Source organism: Pinus tabuliformis, chromosome 7, assembly GCF_031772625.1.
Source record: "Pinus tabuliformis cultivar Carrire ecotype Pingquan chromosome 7, CPIR1, whole genome shotgun sequence".
In the NCBI taxonomy this organism is placed as follows: Eukaryota; Viridiplantae; Streptophyta; class Pinopsida; order Pinales; family Pinaceae; genus Pinus; species Pinus tabuliformis.
The window spans coordinates 1,683,954,462-1,683,980,927 of NC_142293.1; the positions used below are offsets into that span (position 1 = coordinate 1,683,954,462).

At 35.9% G+C, this 26,466-nt stretch overlaps 1 protein-coding gene across 1 annotated transcript; it reads right to left on the reverse strand.

Moving 5' to 3' along the window:
• Positions 1-12,361: 12,361 nt before the first annotated feature.
• On the reverse strand, positions 12,362-16,041 carry LOC149254959 (disease resistance protein Roq1-like). Its single transcript, XM_089457146.1, has 4 exons — positions 15,099-16,041; positions 13,893-14,973; positions 13,421-13,783; positions 12,362-13,325 (listed from the first exon to the last, which is right to left on the reverse strand). Exons 1-4 carry the CDS (start codon positions 15,602-15,604, stop codon positions 12,651-12,653), a joined length of 2,625 nt encoding a protein of 874 aa, XP_089313272.1. The 5' UTR covers positions 15,605-16,041; the 3' UTR covers positions 12,362-12,650.
• Positions 16,042-26,466: the final 10,425 nt, after the last annotated feature.

Here is a 26,466-nt window from a genome sequence, read left to right on the forward strand (position 1 = left end):
TTTGGAAAAATCAAGCAAAAGATGGGGTTTTTGGCTTGATAGGGATCAGCGCAGCCCTGAGTGGGAGACAGTGCATCGTAGAGCACTATCTCTAAGCTAAGGATGCGTTGCAGCACACTATGTCAAAAACAACACTGTGTTGATGATAGAGAGCACAATGAGCAAACATTTAAGCACACTTTTTTGACCAAAAAAAATTCAAAATGACTGAAAAGGGATCAATGAAGTCATGTAAAGTATACTAGGATGTAATATGATAAGGGTAAACTACCAAGAATGATGGTTGTTCCCCAGTATGGTCGCCAATTTTTTATACAGAATTTATACCTATGGATAAGTACATCTTCCGTAAGTGGGTAGCTACACATAGAACAACAGAATTAAAGATTTTTAACCTTTTCCTACAGTAGACAAATAAGATAAAGGAACCTACTTGTGATCCTTTGCTTCATTTGATCTCCTTTGAATTGCTCTCATCGCTCCCGCTCAAATTAAATTTTCTCAATTGGTACTTGTCAACATAAATAGAAGACGACAACAATCAAAGCATATGATCTATCTACTGTAAACAAATGGAATCAACAACATTTGACCATACATTCATCATATGTATAGACAAAAGTATTGGAAAAGGAACAAACAACTTTATTGATTGATAGAAGGAGAGTTACACCCAATGTGGTTCAATCCCATGTCACTCATCCAACTTAGTCCAAACCCTCATCACACTAATAACACATCAATCCAGCAGCATAACATTACTTGACAATGATTTCAAGTCTCAACCAACAATATTTCTCTATAATATCCAAGTTCTAGCCTCCAGATCACTATGATGAGTGGTCAATTTATAGGGAAATGCAAGTGGTTTTGTCATAAATAGGGCATTGAATGGTTTTCCATAATTTGATAGTTAGTTTCCATGGAGAAAGGGATGAGAGGATAGAGGGTTGGATGATCCAGAGCCTATCCAAAATCGAGCTCATAGGATGAGATAAGAGTTGGGCATCATTCTAAAATGCCTTAGAATAAAGGAATATTCCTAGAATCCTATGTCAATTTCGTTCATCCTCGCCCAGCATAGGCTAAAGTGGGCCTAAGTGATCTACAACGCAGGCCTGAATAGGCCTACCTGTTGTGCAGAGCATTTCCCCTGACCAAGGTTGCGTTGGTGTCCCAAAGAGGCATTTCAGTATGGTTTCAAACTAGGAAACTTTCATGGATGAAAACATTCAATATGATGACTTGTATAGGGTATGTAGCAATTGAAACTAGGGTTTGATGAGCCCTATTTGTATTGATCTGATCGTCAGGAGTGATTTGCCCAAATAGATTTGTAATAGGTTGGTAGGGAGGATCCAAAACAAAGCTAAGACAAACTTTTGGAGGAGTGTTGTAGCCGCTACAACACGAGGAAAATTTACTTTAATGAATTCAAAGACTAAAGACCATCCACTCCATGCATTTCTATTTCTATTGAATGCTCTTTGAGTTTTCATTTTTATTTCTATTGAACGTTCTTTGATTTTGATATGTTGATAGGTATTTTAGAGTAATAAATTTATTTTTGTATTTAAATATATAATCTAAACCATAAAATATAACAAAATGATTTTACTAAAAGTATAATTAAATTATAAACTATGGGTATATTTTTTTTATTTTATATCTAATAATTAATAAGTTATATAGAGTTCCAAAGGTGGAGAGCTTATTCTTTATCTTATTATCTTCATGTGGGAGCCATAAAAAGGGTAACATTCTATTATACCAACTATTTAATCATTCTATGAAAAGATCACTATATTTTTACACTTACATATATCCATGAAAAAGTATATATTCATACAATGGTTAAATTAAACTCTACATTATTCATAATATGCATATTGATTAATTAATAACATATATACATACATGCAAGAGTCAAATTAAACTATACCATATTTTATTAGGTTTATTATTTTCTTCGATTTTATTATTTCCTTTGGTTTATTAATGTAAGGTTCCATATTCCTAGGGTTTAATATTATTTCCTTGGGTTTTTATAATCCCTTGGGTTTTTAGTATTAATCCCTTGGGTTTATAATATCAATCATGGTCAACCATGGTCTGACGTTGTATTGTGACAAGCATTGTCTCAATATGAAAACCAACCATGGTCAACCATGGTTCAATGTCGCATTGTGACAAAGATTGTCTCGATATAAAAATAAATCACGCTTAAGCATGGTCAAATGTCGCATTGTGACATTGATTATTTCAATATGAAAATCATCCATGGTCAACCATGTTTATTTTAGGGTTTATAATATTTATCTTGGGGTTTATATATCTTGGGTTTATGATATTAATCCCTTGGGTTTAATATTATACCCTTGGATTCATAATCGCTTGGGGTTTTAGTATTAATCCCCTGGGTTTATTATTCTCTTGGGTTTATATTATTGCCTTGGGTTTATAATCCCTTGTGGTTTTAGTATTAAACCCAAGGGATTGATATTTTAAACCCAAGGATTAATACTAAAACCCCAAGGTATTATAAACCCTAGAGACTAATATTATAAATCCAAGGTATTTAAACCCTTAGATGACTATGATTTATAATGAACCTAAACGATTAATATTATAAACCTATGAATAGTATTATACCCTAGAAATATGCATCCTTAGATTAATATACCTAAGGGATTGTTATTATATCCCTTGGGTTTATAATATTAAATAATAATTATTATATAGAAATCATTATTCTTATTTATAATGATAATAGTAATATTTTTATTGTAATAGTTTTTTTGTGTTATTATTTTTATTGTTACATATTTATTAATTATAGATACAAACGAATTGTTGGACTATATTAACTACATTAATATTTGTAATATAATTATGCAAATTAATAATATATATACATATAATAATCAAATTAAATTATACATTATTTATAATAGGTAAATCAATTAATTAATAATATATATACATACATAGTCAAATTTAATTATATTGATTAATTAATTTATAAAAGATAATTCTAGATTTTTACTAAAAGAGATTAAGAAGAATAAACTAATTCCAAAAGTATTTAAGAAATAAAGCTATCCATTGCCACGGTAAAAGTCGAACCTAAACCACAAAGCGTATTTCTTAGTTTTATATAAATCCTTTTACCGCATCAATCTTTTTCTTGAAGCACGTTTTTGACTTCTAAAATAATGTCGCTGGTGTCGCTGGTGGATAGCGTAACCAGGGGTTAAATTTGACACCCGTATGCTTGTTTTTTTGGGTTTTTACACGTTAATAGTATTCCGAATCTACACGTTATCGCTGATTGGCTAATAATTTGTGAAAGTTTTTTTGGGTTTTTACACTTTAATAGTATTCCAAATCTACATGTTATCTCTCATTGGCTAATAATTTGTGAAAATGTCATATTGACGATTGTATTGAAAATTGACCAGTTTCAATTTTTTTTTTTTTTGTAAGCTGAGGTATGATTCTATTACTATAAAAATAAGAAAACTATGTACATATACATGGCGCCACCCGCCCAGAAGGGAAACCAGGTGGCCTTCAAAAATATATAATCCCCATCCAAAAGAAGTAAATGTTCAGGTTGTCTAACGAGAATGAAGAACCTGCTATTCTACCTAACAACATACTATGCAAAGCTGTAAAGAGAAACTGGCTTTACTTAACTTGATTGTAAGCCCTCTAAGATAGCAAAAATACAAAAAGAATCATATAAGAACCTCCATAAGCTACTGCTTCATGGCCTCTGGCTGGATATCAGGTTCTATCTTAACTATGCCACCATCTTTGAGCATCTGGACCAGCTTGTCCATCTTCCTGTCCTGCATCATGAGAGTTATTTGTAGATTCTTCAGTTCTTTTTTCAGGTTCTCTTGAGCAAGCTCCATCATTTCCGCTGCTACTTGTTCCATTGACTTGGCGAGCAAACGCTTCATACCCCAATAAACATGCAGAGACTGTTTGTAAAGGGACATCCTCCCTCTGGTGTGGCCCGGGTCGAGAAGATAATGCTCCCAGTCTGCCATCTCAGGGTCCGATTGGTCCTGCAGCGCCTCTTCCTCCAGGTGGTCGATAATCCTCCGAACATTGGGATGGGTTTCCTTCACATAAGCATTCTCGGCTTCCTGCAATTTCCATCGCATGTCCTTCTTGCCTCGCCTCCTTCCAGGAACCCCGGTACTGCAACCTTCCTCATACATATCGTTGCGAGCTCAGTTCTGACCACGACCTCGTGCACCACTGCGACCCCTTCGGCCTCGACCTCGACCGCAGCTTCCGTGAACCTCCTCGTCGTCATCTTCCTCTGGACTGCCATCATCCTCCGCAACATCATCGTCTCTGGCGCCCACTGAGCCAGAGTGCCTCATCCATTTGCCTACCTTGCCTCCCGTGGTCGGCCTTAGCGTCTCCTCTGCATAATTCTCCCTGATATCTCCTGCCTGGTCATCCGACTCCTCAGAGATGTCGACATAAATGGATCGCAAAGTTTCCTCAGCCGCATGTTTCCCTTGCTCCTCCAGAATCACCCCCTGACTGCGCGTTCGCCTACCCTCGTTGCGGACTGCAGCCATACTCGCAGACAGCAATTGCCCAATTCTTCTTTTCGGCAGACCAAATTCCACCATACGCTGTTGCAACAGAAGCACCGAACCTCCCTCACGTTGTTGAGTTGGATACAGAGAAAATCCTATTCTTCTACAGGCATGCAAGAGTAAAACAGTTCCATGCAGCCTTATACCGCCATTCGACCACCTTCCATCGTTATTGTGAGGTAGCTCCCAAGCTTGCCCATTATTACACGTCGCAGGACTAAGGCGTTGATGTGATAAGCTCCTTGGCCTCCCGATGCCACCGCACTCCCACCGCACTCCCACCACAATACCCGCTCTGCAGTCGGCCTTGGGATGGGCAATTCGTCCCATGTCTTCATTAAATCGTTCTGCCAAATGGGAATTTTAACTGCTTCGTACATGATCCCACCGCTGTGTTCATTATTATGCCATTCCCTACACCTCCGAATCATTATTGGAAGGTAGCTAAACAGTCCTGTCGCGCCCGATCGCCTCATCATTATCCTATCGTAAGATGGCTGACCGCAGTGACGACCGATTTTAATAGTTGTTTCAGGTTTCAGTGAATTAATGTTGACTAAATAAGAGACCCAGAACGCCTCCTTCCTGCTTTTTCCGTGCCATGTTTACTTTTATAATATTGGCATGGCTGATAACTACAGCATGATAAAATTTAGATTCTCATACGATATGTCGAACAAAAATCCCATATCCCAAACCCCTGAGCGCGATATTAACGTTATACAAACGCGATATTAAGGTCTGTCTCACCTATTTTATTGAAATGAAGGAAAACACAGTTGGTCACGTCAATATAAAATCAGAGTACGGAGAGGCGAGGAGTTGGAACAGCCACGAGTTCATGCCCCCGGGGCAGTGTCAGTCCATTAAACCTCTCACTCATATGCAACTCCTCCTGCCCATTCATTTTCTACGGGAGCCTCCAGTTGAAACAGTGCAACAACTGCGCCATCCTAAACTCTACAACAAGCATTCCCAAACTCTACAACAAGCATTCCCAATTGCTATTCGGGGCATCCTCTCCTTCCCGCTCCAAATGGAATCCACTCAAAGTTGTGCGCATTTACATCCACCTCTGCCGCCCCAGTTTTTTCCATGAACCTCTCTGGCTTGAAACTTTAGGCATCCTCCCACGACTTTTGATTCCTCCCAATTGCCCAAAGGTTCAGCAGAACACACGTGCCACTAGGTATTTGATAGCCCGATACACTGCAATCCTCCAAAGATAAATGGGGAATAGCAAGAGGCCCCGGTGGGTGAAGCCTAAGCGTTTCTTTGACCACAGCTTGTAAATAAACGAGAGACAACAGATCAGATTCTTGTACCAAAAAAGTTTCATCAACGAGTCTGAAATGAAAGTGTAGTTATGACACTTGAGTTGATTGGTACAACACATTATAGAAATTTTGAGAATTACAGAAATTGAACACATTATAAAAATTTTGAGAATTACGGAAATTGAAACTTGTACAAATAAATATTAAAAGTCATATGATAGACAATTTAAAAATAAAACCATCATTAAAAAAATTCTCTGACAGGTAAAGTCACCCGTCAAATTTAACCCCTGAGCATACCGGCCAAGAATCTTGATTACTTTTCTCATTAAGACATGGAGTCCGGTAATATCCATCCACAACCACAGAGAAACTCTCCGGCCAAGAATCTTCATTACTTTTCTCGTTAAGACGTGGAGTACGGCAATATCCATCCACAACCACAGAAACTGTCCGAGAAAAAGACAGGGATGGAATGGAATTTGGCTCTTTGAGTGATACAACCCATTACCATTGACCAATTATTGGGTCTGGTGATGGGTTGGTGCACGTCTCTCCATGGAAAAAGGTTGCTCAATGAGCACTGTTATCCTTCAGCAATTCTTCGTTTGTCAATATCACAGTTCTGCAAAATCAAAGATGAAAACCCCCTTTTCATATGCCTTAGTAATTGTTGTAAAATAATATTCCTCTTTTTCGGGAATTCATGCTCTACCCCTGAACTGGTCGGTTGATATTATTTGTGCGACATCGGAAAACAGGTTAATTTATTATTTTTGTGTAAAGGAGTTGTTTTTAGTGAGATTTTTTGGACTAATTTCTCTGAAATAATCAGGCAAGAATTTATTGAAATCACAAGCTTGATAGATAACTTTGCAAAATTAAAGTGTCCTAGGATTTTTAAGGTGCTGAATCCATATATCCAATCAAAAAACTAGTTTAAATAATACAAATCAAGATTTCACTTCAAATTGTGCCATCAGATTCAAACACCAAAAAACCTAAAAAATCTCACTAAAAATAACTCCTTTACTTTTTGGTTGTTGAACCATACCACCGAGTCATTTTCAAACATCTCTTGTGCTTCAACGCACAGGCTTCTCTTATAGGCATATGATTAAAGATGTCGTTGAGAGGTTAGAAAAATAGGCATATGATTAAAGATGCCGTTGAGAGGTTAGAAAAATAGGCATATGATTAAAGATGCCGTTGAGAGGTTAGGTAGATTTTCTATTTAATTTTATTTTTAATTTTATATGTTAGATGATTATGATTTATAGAAAGAAAATTGTATATTTCATGTTATAGTTGGTATATTCATTTTATTGTTTTTGGAGCTTATGACATAGAGGTTTGATATACTTAGGTAAAATCATCCCTCATTTCTTTATTTCACGACAAGAATCGTTTGGTTCCTTGGAATAAAAGAGGTTTCCCCGAAGCATCATTATTTTTGCTCCGCGTTAATATCCTACTACGCTGTACACCTAAATGACGAAGTTGCTAAGCAAGTCTAAGGATGATAAAGCGAAACTTCATGGATGGCATAGTTTGAATATGTTTTTCTATATAAATGTCTGCGGGCACAACATAGACTGGGCGTAGATTGAGTGGAGGTTAAAGTTTTGGTGATCGCAAGTCAGGTGATTTTTTTCTCTGAACTGCATTTTGAAATGGGTTTACTTCAGAATCTGCAAGTTTTTGTTATAAAATTGGTTTGCTGGTTGGGATGGCTATCATCTTTTGCTTTAGCACAATTGGACATAAGTGAAGGTATGAGTGGATTTGTTACTATTTCTGTTCAAGGAATTACATGCCTTGGTAATTTAGCTGTTTTTGTTACAAGTCTCATAAGAGGAAGGCTGGATCTAGAGATAGGTGCCAGGGATGCCCTGGACATTCTAGTAAGTGCCAAACTCAAGACCATAGATGGGATTGAAGATGGCAATGGACTGATTACAGAACAAACTGCTTCTTCCGAGAAAGTTCCTCTCCGGAAGATGTTCGAGTCATTCGGACGACGTCTAGATGGACTGGGCGTCAAGAAGATGGTCGATTTATTCAAACGGCTTCGAAATCGACAGGTCATCCAGAAGATGGTCGAGTTGTTCAGACGGCTTCGACATCGAGTGGGTATCCACATACCTTGTTTTAGAGAAGAAGATATTGAGACCGCCTCTGCAGATCGTCGAGCTAGCGCTTCTAATGAAAATGGAAGTGTACAGAATGCTTCTGTTGTGATGCTCTCTAACGGCAAACCCAATTTGTCCATCAAAGAGTTCATGAAAACCAATGCCCCTATTGCGGACTCCATTTTGCTGCGATTCCTTCCATTACAAGATGCAATAAATGATGGTGATGTAGTCACTCCAGAAGTCACTATAGAGATGTGTGGATGCAATTATTGCAACTGCATTGTATTCTGGACAATTGAAGAGATAACTAACATGCTTAGTCTTCGGATGCCTGGGACATTGAAACGACTCTCCAATGCCCTTTGCCTACTGCCGTGTCTTACCTGCCTCACAAATGGCTGCCATGGCTGCAACTGGGGCAGCCTGTTGCCGTTGGTGCAGGACGATGAAGGGTACAAAGTGAGAGTGAATGAGTCAAAGGTGGTATCTGAAATTCTTGACGATATCAGTGCCCGGTCTATCAACGGAAAAAGACACATTTGCATCTGCATTCCAATGAATGATGCCCCACATGATAAGTGGACAGAGCTACTGGCAAGATCTTTGAGGTCTAAAGATGCCGAAAGCAGAGGAATCAGAGTCATGGCTTCCGAAGCTTTGGAAGACTACTTGGCTGGACGTCCAACTTGGAGCAAAAGCGTAGAAGACAACATGGTAGAATACAACATGGTGTCGTTCATAATTCCAAGGTTGACTGAAGTATTAATAAACATTTTATTGACTTTTATGTTCGGAGTGGATGGCTTCTCTAGCTCTCTGGTGGCGAGAAGGACAGTCAAAGACTATCTGGTGGACAGTAAAGGAAGTGGATTCGCTGCGAATGCATTTCTAACCAAAGCTGTGGTCAAGTCTGATTTCCAAGTGGTCTGCCAAGTACTAACCTTTAGGGGTGATCTTCTAGGGATTATAACCTTATCATTTATAATCTGTTGTGTGAACTTGATTTGCTCTATTGCTTGGGTTGTTCTTACTGTATTTGTATCTGTCACTGCCATTACCCCCTCACACCATGTACGGGTAGCGATAACAGTAGCCGTTGGTATTGCTTGGGGAATGGATTCTATCATTATTTTAACTCGGCTTACCTCTATCGCTTTTCGTTTACTCTATATCTTTTTCTTTATTTGGATATTCATTCCAATTCTCGAGGTTTCTGTATATTTTGCTGTTGGATCAGCCCTGCTTGTTTTGGTCATTATGTGGCCATCCTCTAACCGGAAGGATAAAATGTTTCTGTCGGTGATATTTTTAATTTCGATGGCCGTGAGTTTGACATTCCGGGTGATGACACTTGGGTGGCTATGTTTCAACTCGATGGAAAGAGTATTTATTTTGGTGATAATTTTGGAGTCAGTGTACCTCCAGATGCGCTTGCTTCTCCTATACGGAGATGTGAATGTCAGGTCGGAATATTGGAGGAGATGGGCATATGGTGCTCTTCAAATACTGGTGTGGGTGAAATGGACCGGTGGCAGTTATATTCTAAATAAGAGGAATTCGCTAGAATTCTTTGGTAAAAGTCCGCACGGCTGGGGACTTCCACTGTACTCTTTTGCATTCTTTCTCAATGCTGTATTGGCCGGAGTTCGGAGCAATTGGGAAAAGCCATGGATATATTCAATTTCAAGAGAACACCATCATAGAAATGCTACAACGGAAGGCGTCTTAACTGCCCCACCATGAATAAAAGATCAACGAGGGCCTCTTATCCGCCTTGGTGTATTTGAAGAGTAATGCTTGTACATATTGTATACAGTTCAACAGATCCCATGATTTTGTCATGTATTATCCTATTTAAGCGTTTTCTCGGATGTTCATGGTTTCGTTATATATTATTATTGTAAAGTAATATTTATTTCTTAGCAGACATAACCTTTGCATGGTAATTTTATGTTGTGATATTTAATTTATTTTACTTTAGAAGTTTAGAAGTGTAACACATGTTCAGTTTTTTAATACATTTTTATAGAATTTTTAAAATAATATTTTATTTTTAATAAAAAAATAAATTATATAAAAATTTTAATTTTAATTTATTTTTATTCAAATAATTTTATTTACAGTTTTTTAATATTAACAAAACTATAAAAATATCTGTTTATTCATTTAAATAAATCATTTGATTTAGGCCAAAAACCCTTGAATTTACATATTACAGTTTTAGTATAGAATTCTGCATAAAGCTCATTTACCTCAGGCAAATAGACACTCAAGGCTGGTATCTGTGATTTTTGCTCCACGGTGTAGGGTCTAGGTAGTTCTGGTGATGGTACTGGGGTTGTTCTCCCTTCTTGAATTAATATTTGAATCAATTTTTAAATAGCTACAAGCAATTTGAGATTTAAAAATTTTGAGGGGTTTACATCTTAAAGCTTATATCTCTTGGCCGCAAGTACAAAATCCATCACCTGAGGCTTGGAAGTTTCAGATTGATTTCTTTTGGAAGTTGTCTTCGTATCTTGAGCCTATGTAACAATTAATTTTGTGGAAGCCGCAAGAAATTCCATAATTTGAGCGAATACCCAATTTCAATTTGGAGGAATTATATATTTAACTCTATAATTTAATTTTGGAGTTTCTAATCCCTTGCGTATTTTCCTTGAGCTCTGATGTCAAATATTTTGAGCCGATTTTACCTTGGGGAAAGTCGATTCTTTTTTTTAGAAATTTTTCTTATTTCAAAATTTGTAAAATCATTTTAAATTTCTCTCATTTACACTTTGAGGAAGGGGTATTTAAATTCTATTTTGTAAGCCCTCCTTGAGGTTTAAAACCCTTTCTTTCATCTAAAGGGTTTTCTTTGTAATTTTAATAAAATCATATTTTTCTTAGAGAGAGCTTGGGGTCTCCCTCCCATGGTATCCCACCTCCTTATTTAAAAGGGAGGATTTCTTGTGGTGGTGACTATGTTAGATTAGTTTTCATCTTGATTTTTAGATTAGTTTTCTCTTGCTCTCTTGCTCTCATTAGATTAGTTTCATTTTCATGTTCATTGCATTTTAGTCTACTCTCTTGAATTGTTTCACTTGGCTATTGTAGACCTAAGCTTCATTGCTAATTATTTGATCTAATTTCTACTTGATCAAATTTAAATCTCAGTAATTCTTGTCTTTATCTCACTTGTGTTTTAGGTTAAATTAGTATATTTTTTAATTCACTAATTGTCAATTTCATCTTCCATCACTTAGATAACTACTTCTGCTCTTAAATTCATATTTTCTCTTAAACATTCTTAAAGGAATATTATAAGGGAAGTGACATTATATTCTAATCAATAACTTAGTTTCACATTAAGAGAATTTTCTATTAGGGTACTTGTTTTATTTCCATAACGATTTGTTTCATTGAATAATATTTATTGCTTCATTGAATCATTGTTGTAAGTTAATCTCTTTGTGATTTTGTGCTTTAAGTGTTTATCATAATCCTATCATAAGAGGATTGGTATTTCTCTCTTTGAAGCAACTTGTTCTAATTGTATTTCATTGAAGCATTGCACTCCATTTGAATCTCATTTGCATATTAGATCTAGGCTTGCATATTTAAAATTTACCTCCAAGCATAAGCTTGGTTGATAGAAATTTTAAGACCAACTTCATTCGATTTGATAAATTTGAGTTTGGAGAAAAGGTTCAAACACTTGACCTCATATTTATCTTGTGGATGAGCCCTTGTCGGAACAAAGGCATGTGGGTTCTCAAGGAGGCTAGATGGACATCATTAATGATGGAATAAGGACCTGCTTGGCCTATCCTTCTTTTAGTTTACATCAATCCTTACTAAATTTTGAGAAATTGAGAGAAAACTTCACCATAGATTAGACATATAAATTAAAATCAACCAAAATGATTTAAATCGCACATAGTTTAATCTTGCATTCATTCATCTAACATTGCTTCATATTGCATTTTTTTTTATTTGTGAGCATCTCATTTTACTTATTTCATTATGTTACTGGCTCATTGTACTTTAATGTTATTCTATCTTTTTTACTTATTTCATTATGTTACTGGCTCATTGTCCTTTGATATTATTCTATCTTTTTTAGCATCTTGCAAGTTCTATCATGTTGCTCATATTCCAATATTGTGATATCATCATATTGTCAAATTCATAAAACCTTTTGCTTTAATTTACACACTTCTCAATAGACAAAGATGATTATCCTTATCCAATCGTATTGGTACCTGAATTTTTTGTAATCTGAACATCTAAAACATCAGTCGATTTCAGTTTAGGACAGTTATCCAGACTAAAGGTCCACCTTCCATGCTCCACACCTGGCAGCTCCCGTATCTCAGGGAAATTAAAAAGATCTACGATTTTAAGCTCTGTAAGCTGCCCCAACCCTTCTATTGTCTCGATCTTTGCACATCCATAGACACTCAATCGCTCCAATGATATCAAGGCTTCAGCACCTGAGATCTCCTCTATGGCAAATGATTGTCAAATTCATAATTTTTTTTACTTTAATTTACACACTTCTCAATAGACAAAGATGATTATCCTTCTCAAATCCTATTGGTACCGGAATTTTTTTGTAATCTGAACATCTAAAAATTAGACGACTGAGAGAATTTCCGCTTAGGACAGTAACGCAGACTAAAGTTCCACCCCGGGCAATCCTCTATCCTCAAAATTATCAACTGAGTCAACAGTCCAAAGGAATCGGGCAAGCATTTCAACCCCGGGCAATCCTTTATCCTCAAAATTATCAACCGAGTCAACAGTCCAGAATCGGGCAAGCAGTTCAACCCTGTTAACATCGTTCCAGACACATCCAACTGTACCAAGAACCGTTGATGTGCCACTTGGGGAGGCAATTCCCTCACATTGCTACAACCTTTAAGATCTAACTTTTTCAGGGTGCTAATATTTCCAAATGCTTCGTTGGAGATGGTCAAATTTGAGCAACCTCTCAGAAATAGGTATTGCAGTCCAGCAAGGTTCCCAAAAGAACTTGGAAGCATCTGCAAACTGGAAGCATTTGTCAAATCTATTTTCTGGAGGTTTGCTAGATTTCCCAGTGAATCAGGAAGCGATATCATTTCTGTACAGTTTCTTAACACTAAGTGTTCCAAGGAATGCACATCACATAGTTCTTCCGGCAAAGTTTTGAATGCTGCATGCCTTATGTCAATCTCTACCAAGTTCTTCAGCTGCATTAAGGACTTGGGAAAGCGACAAAGCGGAGCGCAGATACACAGCTTTCGCAACTGTTGAGGCACCTGCAGTGTTTGTGTTTCAACTATCACAAAAACGTCTATGATGATTTTCACTTAGAAAATGAAGTTGAACGCTGAAGGAAAAAAAAAACACATACCTGAGATTCACGTTCCCACAATACTCTTAATTTATTTCCTTCCACTTCCAAAACTTTTAAATTCTCCATGGGAATACATGAAGGTAGGGAAGAGTGTGTACACTTATACCAGCGGATCCACTGGACCTGTGGTGCTCGGGCCCTCCTCAGTATCCGTTCCAAATAATCACCTTCAGCCGAGACAAATTGCAAATTCAAAATGCCACAAAAACGGAAATTATCTAAAAGACGCCTCAGATAGTTCCCAAACAACTCAGGACTCCATCTTCTGTACCATGACATCTCACTCATCAGCAAGCGAGTATTCTCTTCATTGAAATTGAGGGGACCATCCATCATAATTCCGCGAACTTCGATGTTTCCCTGTTCATTCATTAAAATTATACAAAGGTTTTTCTTTCTTTCTCAGCAAACAAGTTAGAAACTTAAGTATTCATCTTTAAACAAAAGTTTGAATGATTGCAGCACTTACACATGAGGATCGCTCCAACAAATCATCAATGTTGTTGGGCGTCTGATGCCAAAAACGTCGAGGAGTCGCTTCCTCCGCAATATGTCTTCCCATATCTCGGATTTGATCATGCATTTTTATCTTATTTTCACGATCAAGTTCCAAGAGACACTTATTCTTTAGATTTAGAAGCTGCCCAACTGAACCACAGATTTTTATTACAGTATCTATGTCTTTTCCAGTGAAGAAGCAAGCAATATCTAAGAATATTTCTTGATCCTTTGAACTGAGCGAGTCATAACTGATTTTAAGTCGCTCATATATCTCGGTAGTAGGTAATATGTGGTTTAGTCGATTTAATGTGTCTTGCCAGTAAGATCTGTCTTCACCAAAGAGAAGTGCACCGAACACCTTCATTGATAGTGGTAATCCATCGCAAGCTGTCAAAAAACCATTTACCAGATCTGCAACTTCTGGTAGAGGATTTGGCTGATTGAAGGCATGAGAGCAGAAGAGCTTTTTGGAGTGCAGTAAAGGCAGCCCCTTTAGCTCGTAGACTGATGTCTCTGCGATTTTTGCTATTTTGAAGATTTTCTTGTCACGAGAGGTGATCAAAATCAAGCTATTGGAGCTAAGAATATCTTTAATTGGGAAAAACGGTTGCAGCTGTCGAACATCATCTACATCATCTAAAATTATAAGAAAGTTATAAGAGGAGGATAGATGCTTTAAAAGCTCCTCTATACCTTCATGAATGTTGTATATTGGCAGGTCCAATCCAGTCAAGTCCTTCAGTAGTTTCCTCTGCAAAGAATATAGAGAGCCATTGGCTGCGTTTTCTCTGACATCGTATAAAAAACACGATCTACTGTAACGCCATCTCCTCTTGCTGAAGTATTGTTTGGCCAGTGTTGTCTTTCCAACACCGCCTTGACCCACAATCCCCACAACGTTGCCCTTCTGCTGCTGCAGAACATTGGTTTCAAATTCCTTCAACTTTTCCTCCAAACCTGTTGGATGTTCGGCCACAAATTTCAATGGTGTTTTGTCAACATGATTCAACACGCGCAGCACGACCGCTTCCAACAGTTCTCCCTCGTCCCTGAATATCAGAGAATAAAACAACTGGTAAAAGGCACTTATATAAAATGTCGCATGCCTAACAATGCATACCTAGATCGGAGAAGAACGGAAGAGGGAGGGAGGTGGTCAGTTTGAGATTCTTACCCATTAAACTGCTTTAACTCGAAACCACTTATGTTTGCAGCAGTGGAGAGAGCTTCTCTCCACTTCTGAATAGTCTCTGAGTCGTATCGATTTTTTTCTTCGTGCTTCCGCAGGGCTTCAGCATACCTTCCATCTTTCCCCGTCCTGCGGAGCTCCCAAGGCTCCACGTTGTAAAACACAGGAAGAATAGTGGCCCCCGTCCTTATCATGCCGATGAGCTCATCCAGACACCATTGAGAGTTCGCATAAGTGGGAGAAAAAACCGCTATGTGAATAGCGGCACTTTGAATTGCGGCTTCTATTTGAGAGGGAAAGGTGCGCCCCTCTTCCAATTCTGGTTTGTCCAAAAACACTCGCAATCCAAACGATGTAAGACGTTTGTAGAGATGACTGGCGAATGTCTTCTTCACATCGGGACCTCTGTGATTGATGAATACGTCATAAGAGGTCGATGGAGAAGAGGAAGAAGCAGCACTGTCATTGTGTTGGGGAGCGGTTTGTGCCATTTGAATGAGAATTGCGATGAATGGATAGACAGGCTAATGAATGGATAAAATGGCAGACAGAAAATAAGCAGGTAGATAGATCAGATCGGGGAGCTCACGAGGCTTCAGATTGCCTAGAACTAATCAGCGAGCGTAATTAGATGATTGAAGCGCAGGCGGGTGGATTAAAATGGCGAGACGCCTTGTAAATTTTGTGGAAATTATGCTTCGTCTCAGATGAAGAATTTACCAAATCTCCGTCCACAATCATGAAGTGACAAGGCCAATAATTAAATATTCCACCCCTGGAAATTTCGTAGATCTATCGCTGCGCAGTGTAAAGGCCCCATCTAAACATAAAGGATTTATGGGCCCTCGTATATTGACCGACATTGTCAAAGTCAATTTCCTGGAAATTATGTCCAGAGGTTTCCAGTGCCAGGAAATTTCGTGAAAATTATGTCTACACCTTCTTTGCACACTTCTGAAGATGGAAGACCCTATCCCCTTGAAATCTTGTGGATGTTTAGTCTAATCTAGTCTAATCTAGGATCTATCAAACACCAAATGGATGGTCAACAATTCCCTATCCCCGCTCTACCAATCCAACAATGGCGCATCCAATAATATCCTTGTGCGCTCTATTCCTCATTGGAGTGTGCTGCCGACTCATCCCCTTGTATTTGCAATTTCAAATTTCCTGATCAACGATTTTTGCTAGGTTCTAGCTAGCTAAATTTCTTTCATCTAATCAATAGTTTATGAAAAAATTCGAACTTTATATAAAAAAAATTATTCTACTTTATAAAAACAAGTTTTGTTGACCGCATATAAAATGATGTTTGGTCAAAATTTTAACCTTAAAATGAAAGGTAGTCTAAAAACTTAACCATCATAAATAAAACTTATTTTACTCTGTAAAACAAGTTTTTTACCTTATATAAAATAAAAGTAGTCTAAAAACTTACTTATCATAAATAAAATTTATTCTACTTTGTAAAACAAGTTTTCTCACCTTATATAAAATGATGTTTGGTCAATTTTAACTTTAAAATGAAAAGTAATCTAGAAACCTACCCATCATAAAAATTTCATGTCATAGGTAATATGAAAGAGAAATTTCAAATTTACATTAAATATATGATATTTATCTTTGAATATATGAGACTTATCTTTGTTTCAAAAATATTTAAGGAAATAAAAAATATTAAAAAATAAATTTACTTATAATTTTTTTTAAATAAACTTTTTTTTATTTAATTCAAATTATATTAAATTATTTATTTATTAAAATTATATATATATATATTAATATATTTTTAAAATGTTATCCTATGTTTTATATAAAATTACGTTTTTTTATTTAATTCAAATTATATTAAATTATTTATTTATTAAAATTATATATATATTTTTAAAATGTTATCATATGTTTTATATAAAATTTTCAGTTCATAAGTAATATCAAAGAGAAATTTCAAATTTCCATTAAATATATGATATCTATCTTTGAATATATGAGATTTATTTTTGTTTGGAGAATGTGTGATGAAATAAAAAAATATTAAAAAATAAATTTACTTATATATTTTTTAAATAAATGTTTTTTATTTAATTAAAATTACATTAAATTATTTGTTTATTAAAATTATATATATTTTTAATATATTTTTAAAATGTTATCTTATGTTTGATATAAATATTTTTAAAAAATATATAAAATATAAATAAATTAATTTATTTGGAGTTTAATTATTAAATTGTAATATAAATTTTATTAATAAAAAAACTAATTAAAAATGAAATCACAATATTTCAATTTTTTTGATGTATATATAGAAGTTGTTAAAAGACATTATCAATATAATCAAATCTATCATTGTAAAGTTCCTTTGGGCTAATCTAAGATTTGAACAGAAAATTCATTTAGTTTGTTTAGAAGTGGTCTAAGCATGTGGAAGCTTGGACTTGGGCATATAGGATATAAAATGTTTCAATAGTGGTTTATTAGTGAAGAATTTTTGGATAATGTTATATGGCAAGGAAATTGGGGCATACAGGATATAGAATATTTCAATAATGCTTTATTAGTCAACAACTTTTGGAGAACGTTATATGGCAAAGGCAATTGGCATAAAATTAGAAAAGAGAAATACCTAAAAAATAAACAAATAATGGAACAAACTATAGAAGAGGCATCATAAAAGAAGGCAATTTCATATATTTGGAGGAGTATGATGAAGATCAACCACTAGTTATTTGGGAATATGCATTGGGAGATCATTATGGACTCTGGGTTGAGATAGGTTTCGATGCAATAAAATACTTGCTTGGAAATAATTCTCTATATGTTCCTCTTCTAGTCATATTCATAATTTGGGTTTTTATTTCATTAACCAGATCTGTATTGAAAGTATTTCACTTTCTGGAACAAATTCGTGGCTTAGAATTAGGGACCTTAACCTCGCTGAGACTTTAGTTGTGGAATGGGATCAATATACTTCATAGTTAAGCCTAGAGGGGATCATCTTAACTTAGATAAAGGATAATCTATCTTGGGATGCTATTAAGTATAAGGACCAAATCTTTGTTAACGACATTTATAACCAAATGACACAGAATCAAAGATGATGGATAAATGTTTGTGGTCTCAAAAGTCCTAAAAGTTGGAGATTCCTCTAAAATTAAAATGTTTTACTTGGTTGGTTGTGCACAACAAGATTTCTAATGTGGATAAACCTCCTTAAAAGAGGATTTAAGGGGCTTGGGAGATGTGTGCTATGTGTTGTAGATAAATAAGATGTAGACCCTCTTTTTCTTACCTACGCATTTGTGGTCTCAGTTTGGCATGGGGTAATGCAAGAGCTCAACATTATTGTTGTTTGGGATAGCAGGTCCATTGAACATTGCCTTAAATAATGGTTTGAAGGTTTCAATGAATATAGAGCTTTACCTTTTTTTATTCTATGGAGAATTTGGAGAAGTAGGAACTCAAAGATATTTGACCAATTTGAGTCAATCATTAGAGGAACATGTTTGAAAGTTATTGTATACTTTTTGGAGATCGGGCCAAAGAAGAAGATGTTGTCTAGATGTAATGTGCAGATTAAAGAGGTATGGCCAAAGTTCCTGTTTGGTTTCCTTGATGGGACATCCAAAAATAAGGTTTATGGCAACTGCGCATATATAGTGATGAACCGAGGTACATTTTTTCATTTCAATTAGTACAATGGTGTTGGTTAGAATAATAGAGTTGATCTTATTTTTCTTTGGGGAGTCTTAATTTGTGCAAAATGGCTTGACATTAGAGAGCTAGATGCCTTTGGATATTCAAAAGTGACAATTTATTGGGTTCAAATGAGGTTTAACTTTGGGCCACCTGCTCTTACTCATTGGATGCATCAGATTAGAAATTTATTTTCAGAACTTTTTAGAGATTATCCTTCTCACACATCTTTAGGGAGCAAAACCATGTGCCGAAACTCTTACATAAGGAAGGATGTTGTGATATGTTTGGTATGATCAATTTATCTTCCTTTGATAATGGTAATTTACAAAGACCGGGTAGTACAAATTTCTAAAGGACTAATGTAGACTATTTCTCCGTCTTCGGTCGGTCACAACTGATACTTAAAAAGTTATTGTTTTGGTTTCGTGCAAAGAATTTTCAGAATTTGCTAGAAGGATCATTAGAGTTATGAATGTTTTTTTGAAGATAGAAAAATATAGATAGAGAGATCTTTTGATTTAATAATCATGACCAAGTTGTATAGATGACATATGCCACATTTTTTAAGGGAAAATAGTGGGGATCAAAGATGTATGGGGGAGACAGACTCTTGAATATGTAACTACTTTTTGATAATGCAAGTATGTTGGTTTTTTATTATTCAAAAAAACATGTATTATCCTAAATAATGGTAAGCGATGTAATCTGATGATTTTAATATAAGAAATTTAAATTATCATTAATTTTTCTTCCTTTGTGCAAATTGGGTCTTTACCAAATAAGAATCCAAAAGATTGGAAGAAGAGAATCTTGTTTATTAAATGAATGTCAGAAAAAACTAAAGGAAAGAATGATGGTTATTATTGAAAAATACATAATCTAATTTCATTTCAAAGAAAAATGTGAATGTTAAATTTATAGGTAAAAAATTAAATAACTTGGTGATTTATAAAATGTTTAAGATATTTTATTTTATATATAGTTTATTAACCTCTTTAAAGTTAGCATATTAGTACACCTTCTATATTCTTATCTATTTAAGTGGTCCATTTCACAATTCGATTATGGGTGGGTGCAAGTATTTGGTGGTTTCTTATGATGAGATAGTGATAATGAAAACATGGAAAAATAGCAATATGCTACCTTGAAGATATGATTAAAGGTACTTATGCAATAAATTTGAAGGTGTAAAATTTTGAAACATAGGAAAATGAGTTGGATTTGAGACTATATAACTTTTATTTATACTAATTGTGTATAACTATGCAAATTTTGAGTATTCCTCATAATGGTATGTTATGTTTCCTTCAAAGTGTAATGTATACATTTACTTTAGTGCAACCTTTGAGTATATAAATGACTTAATATTTCTATAGAAACTTGTAGAGTTTTAGAGAACATATTGTTCTTGTCGACGACTATTTTTCCAAAATTTATAAGATTATTTTTATATAATTTCTTAAATTACGAAAGTCATTATATACTTAAATTACTAAGCCATTATTAACAAAACCTAAAAGGGTCTTAATATTATCAAATAATATTTCTTTCCTTTTTCTTTAAAATTGCAGGTCTTAATGTTCTCTAGTGCACCATTTGATTTTTAAAGAATGGTTGAGGCCGCAAAAAGTTATAGCAAAAATAGACAAGGGATGTGTTTTAAGATTATGATATATGTTAAGATAAAATGTAATAAAAATGGTGAAAACTATTAATTCTTTTAGAAAATTATGTATCTAGAATCTACATAGTTAATTCTATAAGTGTATGTAGTTTCATGGTTAATGGATTTGTCTCGATTATTAAAAAAACAATGGAAAAGAAAGATGTGTGTGTGTGTGCGTGTTTTAAAAAATTTCATGCTTTGATGTATTTGCACCCAAAAGTACCATTCTTGTGATCTTGAACCTATATCCAAAGAACCAAGCCACGGTACATGTAGGATTACCACCAAGAAAAAGTTTAGACTCAAAAAGGCATGTGCATGTTCCTAACACTACAAATGTGTGTTAATTTATAGCACCAACAACACGTGTTATCCTAGTGCTAAAACCATGTATGTGTTTCTAGTGCTAGGAATGTGCATGCATTTTTACAGTTAGTGACTTTGACACAGGGGAAATAGTTGAGCTGGGTTTAGGGGTGGGGTGAGAGAGGGAGGTATAGAGAGGCCAAGGGGGAGAGGGAGAGAGACAGAGACAAAGAGGGAGGAGGGTGAGGAATAATGAGGTGGTGGAAAATGGTTGAGGTAGCAGGGGATGGGGAGGGAGAGAGAGAGAGAGAGAGAGAGAGAGAGAGAGAGAGAGAGAGAGAGAGAGAGAGAGAGAGAGAGAGAGGGAGAGAGAGAGAGAGAGAGAGAGAGAGAGAGAGAAGGGTGGGGAAAAATGAGCTGGTGAGTGAGGGGTGAGAGTGAGAGCTCTCATTCGGGTGAGAAAAATGCCCAGAGGCATATTTTCTGGTTTGGTGGAGATGGTACTAACACTAGAGTTGAAGTCCTATATCTGTGAGGCTTGTTGTACAATGCCAAGAGACTAAATTTAGAAAAGATCTCCATCTATGGTGATGCAAGGGTTATATAGAATGGTCGACCAGTAATGCAAAACTTACTTCTCGCAATGTGGCTAAATGGATGCTACACATTTAGAAACTAAAGGAAACATTTTCATTCATCTCTTTTGAACACGCTTACAGGGAATTCAACTTCATGGTGGATACAAACAAAGGTCTAATTGCTACCTGAGGAATTTTCACTATTGTTATCTTCTCAATGGAAAGGTTCATGATGAAGGCCCCTTCCCTATATGCTTAAGACTCTCCCAATCCTGTATATAGGAATACTTTTTCCAAATTTTTATTTTTTTATCATCTTAGTATTTTCATACTGCGATCTAGGGAGAGAGAGAGGAGAGAGAGAGAGAGAGAGAGAGAGAGAGAGAGAGAGAGAGAGAGAGATGAGGCATCTTAGTATTTTCATACTACGATCTGGGGAGAGAGAGGGGGAGAGAGAGAGAGAGAGAGAGAGAGAGAGAGAGAGAGAGAGAGATATGAGGCATCTTAGTATTTTCATACTGCGATCTGGGGAGAGAGAGAGAGAGAGAGAGAGAGAGAGAGAGAGAGAGAGAGAGATATGAGGCATCTTAGTATTTTCATACTGCGATCTGGGGAGAGAGAGGGGGGAGAGAGAGAGAGAGAGAGAGAGAGAGAGAGAGAGAGAGAGAGAGAAGAGAGAGAGAGAGAGAGAGAGAGAGAGAGAGAGAGATGAGGCATCTTAGTATTTTCATACTGCGATCTAGGGTTGCTCTCGACTCTTAGAGATGTTGGATCACATTATGGTTTTTTAGTTGATCAGGGAATAATGAAATATGATGAATTTTGGAAATATGTATTGGTTACTTGATTTTTAATATGAATTTTCAACGTATTTTTCACTCCTAAAACCAAAAAGAAAAAATATAAAAAGTTATGTTGCTATGTTGATTGTGGTTCACTTCAATAAACCTGGCATAGGTGATTTAAGCTCCTCCATAATAAAATTTTATAAATATTATTATGTTGTAGGCATGGTTTATATTGGAATTGGGCTTGAGGAATTTATATTTTCAATCAAATGAATGGTTGAGATTTCAATCCAAGTGAATATTTTTCGTCTAATACATGATCCAATGGACAAGATGAAAGGATTGCCGAAGGTTTTTTAGTTTCTTAGGTTTTCTCCCATCTTTAATTTATTAAAAAATAATTGGTGAAAAATGGGTGTGGTTATAATTTATTAAAAAAATATTTATAAAACGTGACATTAGCACGAAGTTGGTGGCGATTATGTTCATTTGGAGTGGTGATTGAGTGATGATCAGTGAGAGTCTTGGTTTTTCATCCAACTGAAATTTTGTAAAGCTTAGTTACCATGTTTGTTGTTTTCTTCTTTTTTCATGGACATGCACCGTCTATTCGAGCTTAGTTACCACGTATGTTGTTTTCTTCTTTATTCATGGGCATGCAACCATGTTCAACCATCAACAAGTACATAGAACCTCTTGTGCCATTGTGCTTGATTACTGCCAACCCACTAGGTAATTTGTAATCCCCTACCTTGCAATCATTTTCCTTACGATTAAAATGAAAAAGGCTACACCCAAAACCCCGAAATCCCAGGAGACAAAACCCTCTAGTCATATTGAGAATTTAATGGACACAAAGGTGGAAATCTGTGATCCATTCTGTTGTGGAAAACGTTTGATCAAGTTGTTAATCCACCTCCACTTCAGATCATCGATCCACGATCCCTTCCAAAGGAGTGATCTGGCTAACATTGAATACATTTTGCTATGTCGATCATGACATCTCATTTTATTGTGATATTTCTGTAAATATCTCATTTAAAGAATAGAATCCAGACTGTTATGTAATAATTAGGACAATTGTGATAATAGCATGCTTGAGTTGTTTAGTGGTAAGGCACTTATGAAAATATCAATTAGGAATACTTTGTAAGGCATCCTCAATCATGAGACCTTATAAAAGGGATCAAGGGACTCATTAAAGAGGTTCTGAATTTTTGGGTACAAAGGTGGCTCTTCTGTAAATTTTGTCAAGTGTTTGGAGAACTTAGATATGTATGCTCTTTTTGAAGACTAATCACAAAGAAATGGTGATTTAGAATGTTGAAATGTGTAGTATGTGATCATTCCTTTGTTTATTTCTCATATGTGTTCCTTTTCTCTCAAAAGGTGAGTAATTATAACTGTTGGACATAATCTCAAATTTATAGATTCATCTATGTCATGTTATGATAAATGGTGTCTGTGATGTATGAGGTCAAATATCCTTAAAATGTGCTTTGTGCTCTCTAAATGATTTGTTACATATTTTCTACTAGAATTTGATATACAAGATTTTGATATCATCCCTTTGTATTAATTCCCTTTTTCTAATGTTCTTATTTTCATTCATACTATAATGACCAATATTGCTATGCATTCTACAAACAGGCCACCAGATCAAAATGTTAAAGTCAAATAAAAAATCACTCCACATGTGTATTGATTGAATCTATCTTTGGATGAGATATTTGAACCAACTATAATTCATGATATGCTTTAAATACTAAATACCATTGTTATATCCTTTAGACACTTTAAGATGTCCTAGGCACTGATCTCTACATCAATACAGAGGTTGTCTCTAGGAGTGACAACATGTGGAAAATCGTTACTAAATTTCACTAAGGCAAAAGTCAAATTGAGCCTTTATTGCAACAATTTCTAACACTCCCTCTTATCAAGAAAGGGATTTTTCACCACCCCTATTCTACACTTGTGGAATTCAAATGTGCCTCTTCACAATGCCTTTGTCAAGATATTTTCATCCTTCTCCTCAGTTGGAATGTATTGTAGCATCACAATTCTCCTCTACACATAATCACGCGAGTGATGGTACCTAATATCAATGTGCTTGAACCTATCATGAAATATTTGATTCTTAGAGAGTTTAATACAAATTTGATTATCACAATAAATCATTGTCGAATCCATCTCCTCACTGAAAATACCGACAAGTATTTTTATCATCCATATGGCCTCACATTTTTCTTAACTTACAGCCATGTACTCAACCTCTATTGAGCTGAGTGTCATAGACCTCCATTTCTTACTATACCAGGAAATAGTTGCAAACCCAACATTGAAGATAACACATGAAGTACTTTTCTTGTCTGATGGACTCCCTACCCAATCTGCATCATTGAAGCCTTGAAGCTTCACTCCCTCTGTCCTCCTGTACCATAACCCATACTCGGTTGTGCCTTTGAGGTTTGTTAGCACATGCTTTGTTTCCTTCCAATATAGCTTGGTAGGCTTCACCATGGCTTGACTCAGCTGATTTACTACATAGCATGTGTCAGGCCTTATGTTCATCTAACACATCAAGGATCCAACAAGATTTATGTAGATAGTAGCATCTACTGTGTCTCTAGAAGAGGCATCCTCCTTCCTCTAATTTGTAGTGAGAGGAGTGTCCACAAGCTTGCAGTTATCCATGTGAAATCTTTGAATTATTTCAGAGGAATACTTCCCATGACTCACAAAAAACTCGCCATCTCCCTACCATACTTCCAGCCCAATGAAATAATGCATCAAACCCATGTAAGTGTCAAATCATCAACATACTATACCATGATAAACAACTTGCCATATACCACAATGTGATAGAAATTGGCATCTCCTTCACTTTTTGTGAAGCCCAATCCACCTAGATATCTGTCAATCTGAGTATACCATGCTCGGGGTGCCTATTTGAGACCATACAGGGCTCTTATGAGTCTACACACATGTCTCTCCTTATCATATGTCTCAAATCCTTCTGGCTGTTCTACATAAATTTCTTTCTCAACAACACCATTGAAGAAGGAAATCTTCACATCCATCTGATGGATCTTCCACCCCATGTGCACAGCTAATGTTAGAATGGTTCTTATTGAGGAATATCTTATCATGGAGGGAAATTTCTACTCATAGTCAACTCCCTCTACCTGCGAGGAGCCTTTGTCTATAAATCTGGCTTTCTACTTTTCGATGCTCCCATCTGCATGCTTCAATTTGTAAATCCATCTAGAACCAACCACTGAATTTCTCTTTGGTCTCAACACCACCTCCCATACATTATTCTTCATGATGGATTTATACTCCTCCACTATGGCATTAACCCACACTGATTGAGAAACTGCTTCCTCAAATGAATAAGACTCTTACTCAATGAGTTTTGTCAAGAGAGACATATACATAGTGTATATTTCTGGTGACCTCCTCTTCTTACACAAAGATGTGGGAGCTCCCACATGCTCTTGTGCATCTTGCACCAATCTGTTAGCTTCTCTGGTTCTCTTCCTCCCCTATTTAAAAGATTATGGTTTAGTGAGCTCCTCCACTCGGCCTCATGTCTACTCCTTTGCATGTGGCTGCTCCACATCATCCTGAAGCTTTGTTTTAGGCTCCTCCTTTGCAGCTAGAATCTTCTTCTCTCATGGGATACTCAATTATCACTCTAAAGAGAATCTCATAAACTTCTTCTTATCAAATTTGACATCTCTTCCACTATTATCACCCTGAGTGAGGGAAAATACACCCTATAGTTATGTGGAGTCTTTTTGTATCCTACAAATACCCCCATCTCAGTTGTAGGCTTCAATTTCTTCCTGCTATCCTTGGAGACATCACAATACATAGTAGCTCCAAAAATTAAAAAATGAGATACATCTAGCTTCCTCCCAGAGAAAGCTTCTTCACGTGTGATCATGCCAAGTATTCTATGATGACTCCTATTCTGCAAATAAACTGCGGTGTTGCATGCTTTTTCCTGTAGATGTAATGATGTCTCTTGATCATGCAACATGGCTCTTTATGCTCCCACTATTTTTACATTCTTCCTTTTAGCTACCCCATTTTGTTATGGGTTATGAGGTGTTATCAGTTCTCTTCTAATACCCTCTTTGGCACAAAATTCCACTAGTAGAAAATGAGCAATTAGTTGTTGGAAATAATACTGAGAGGGGGGGGGGTGAATCAGTATTATCAGGTCAATTATTTTTCTTTTCACAATTAGATTTGTATACGCTACTTCAGTTAGTAAATACCACGTATGTACGCAACTTCAGTTAAGG

Bases quoted from the DNA above. Each gene is read 5' to 3' on its own strand.
- LOC149254959 (XM_089457146.1), bottom strand. From the start codon at position 15,604: ATGGCACAAACCGCTCCCCAACACAATGACAGTGCTGCTTCTTCCTCT. The intron at 14,974-15,098 runs GTAAGAATCTCA...TCTGATATTCAG, and splicing joins GAGTTAAAGCAGTTTAATGG to GGACGAGGGAGAACTGTTGG. The intron at 13,784-13,892 runs GTAAGTGCTGCA...ATGAATGAACAG, and splicing joins TGTTGGAGCGATCCTCATGT to GGAAACATCGAAGTTCGCGG.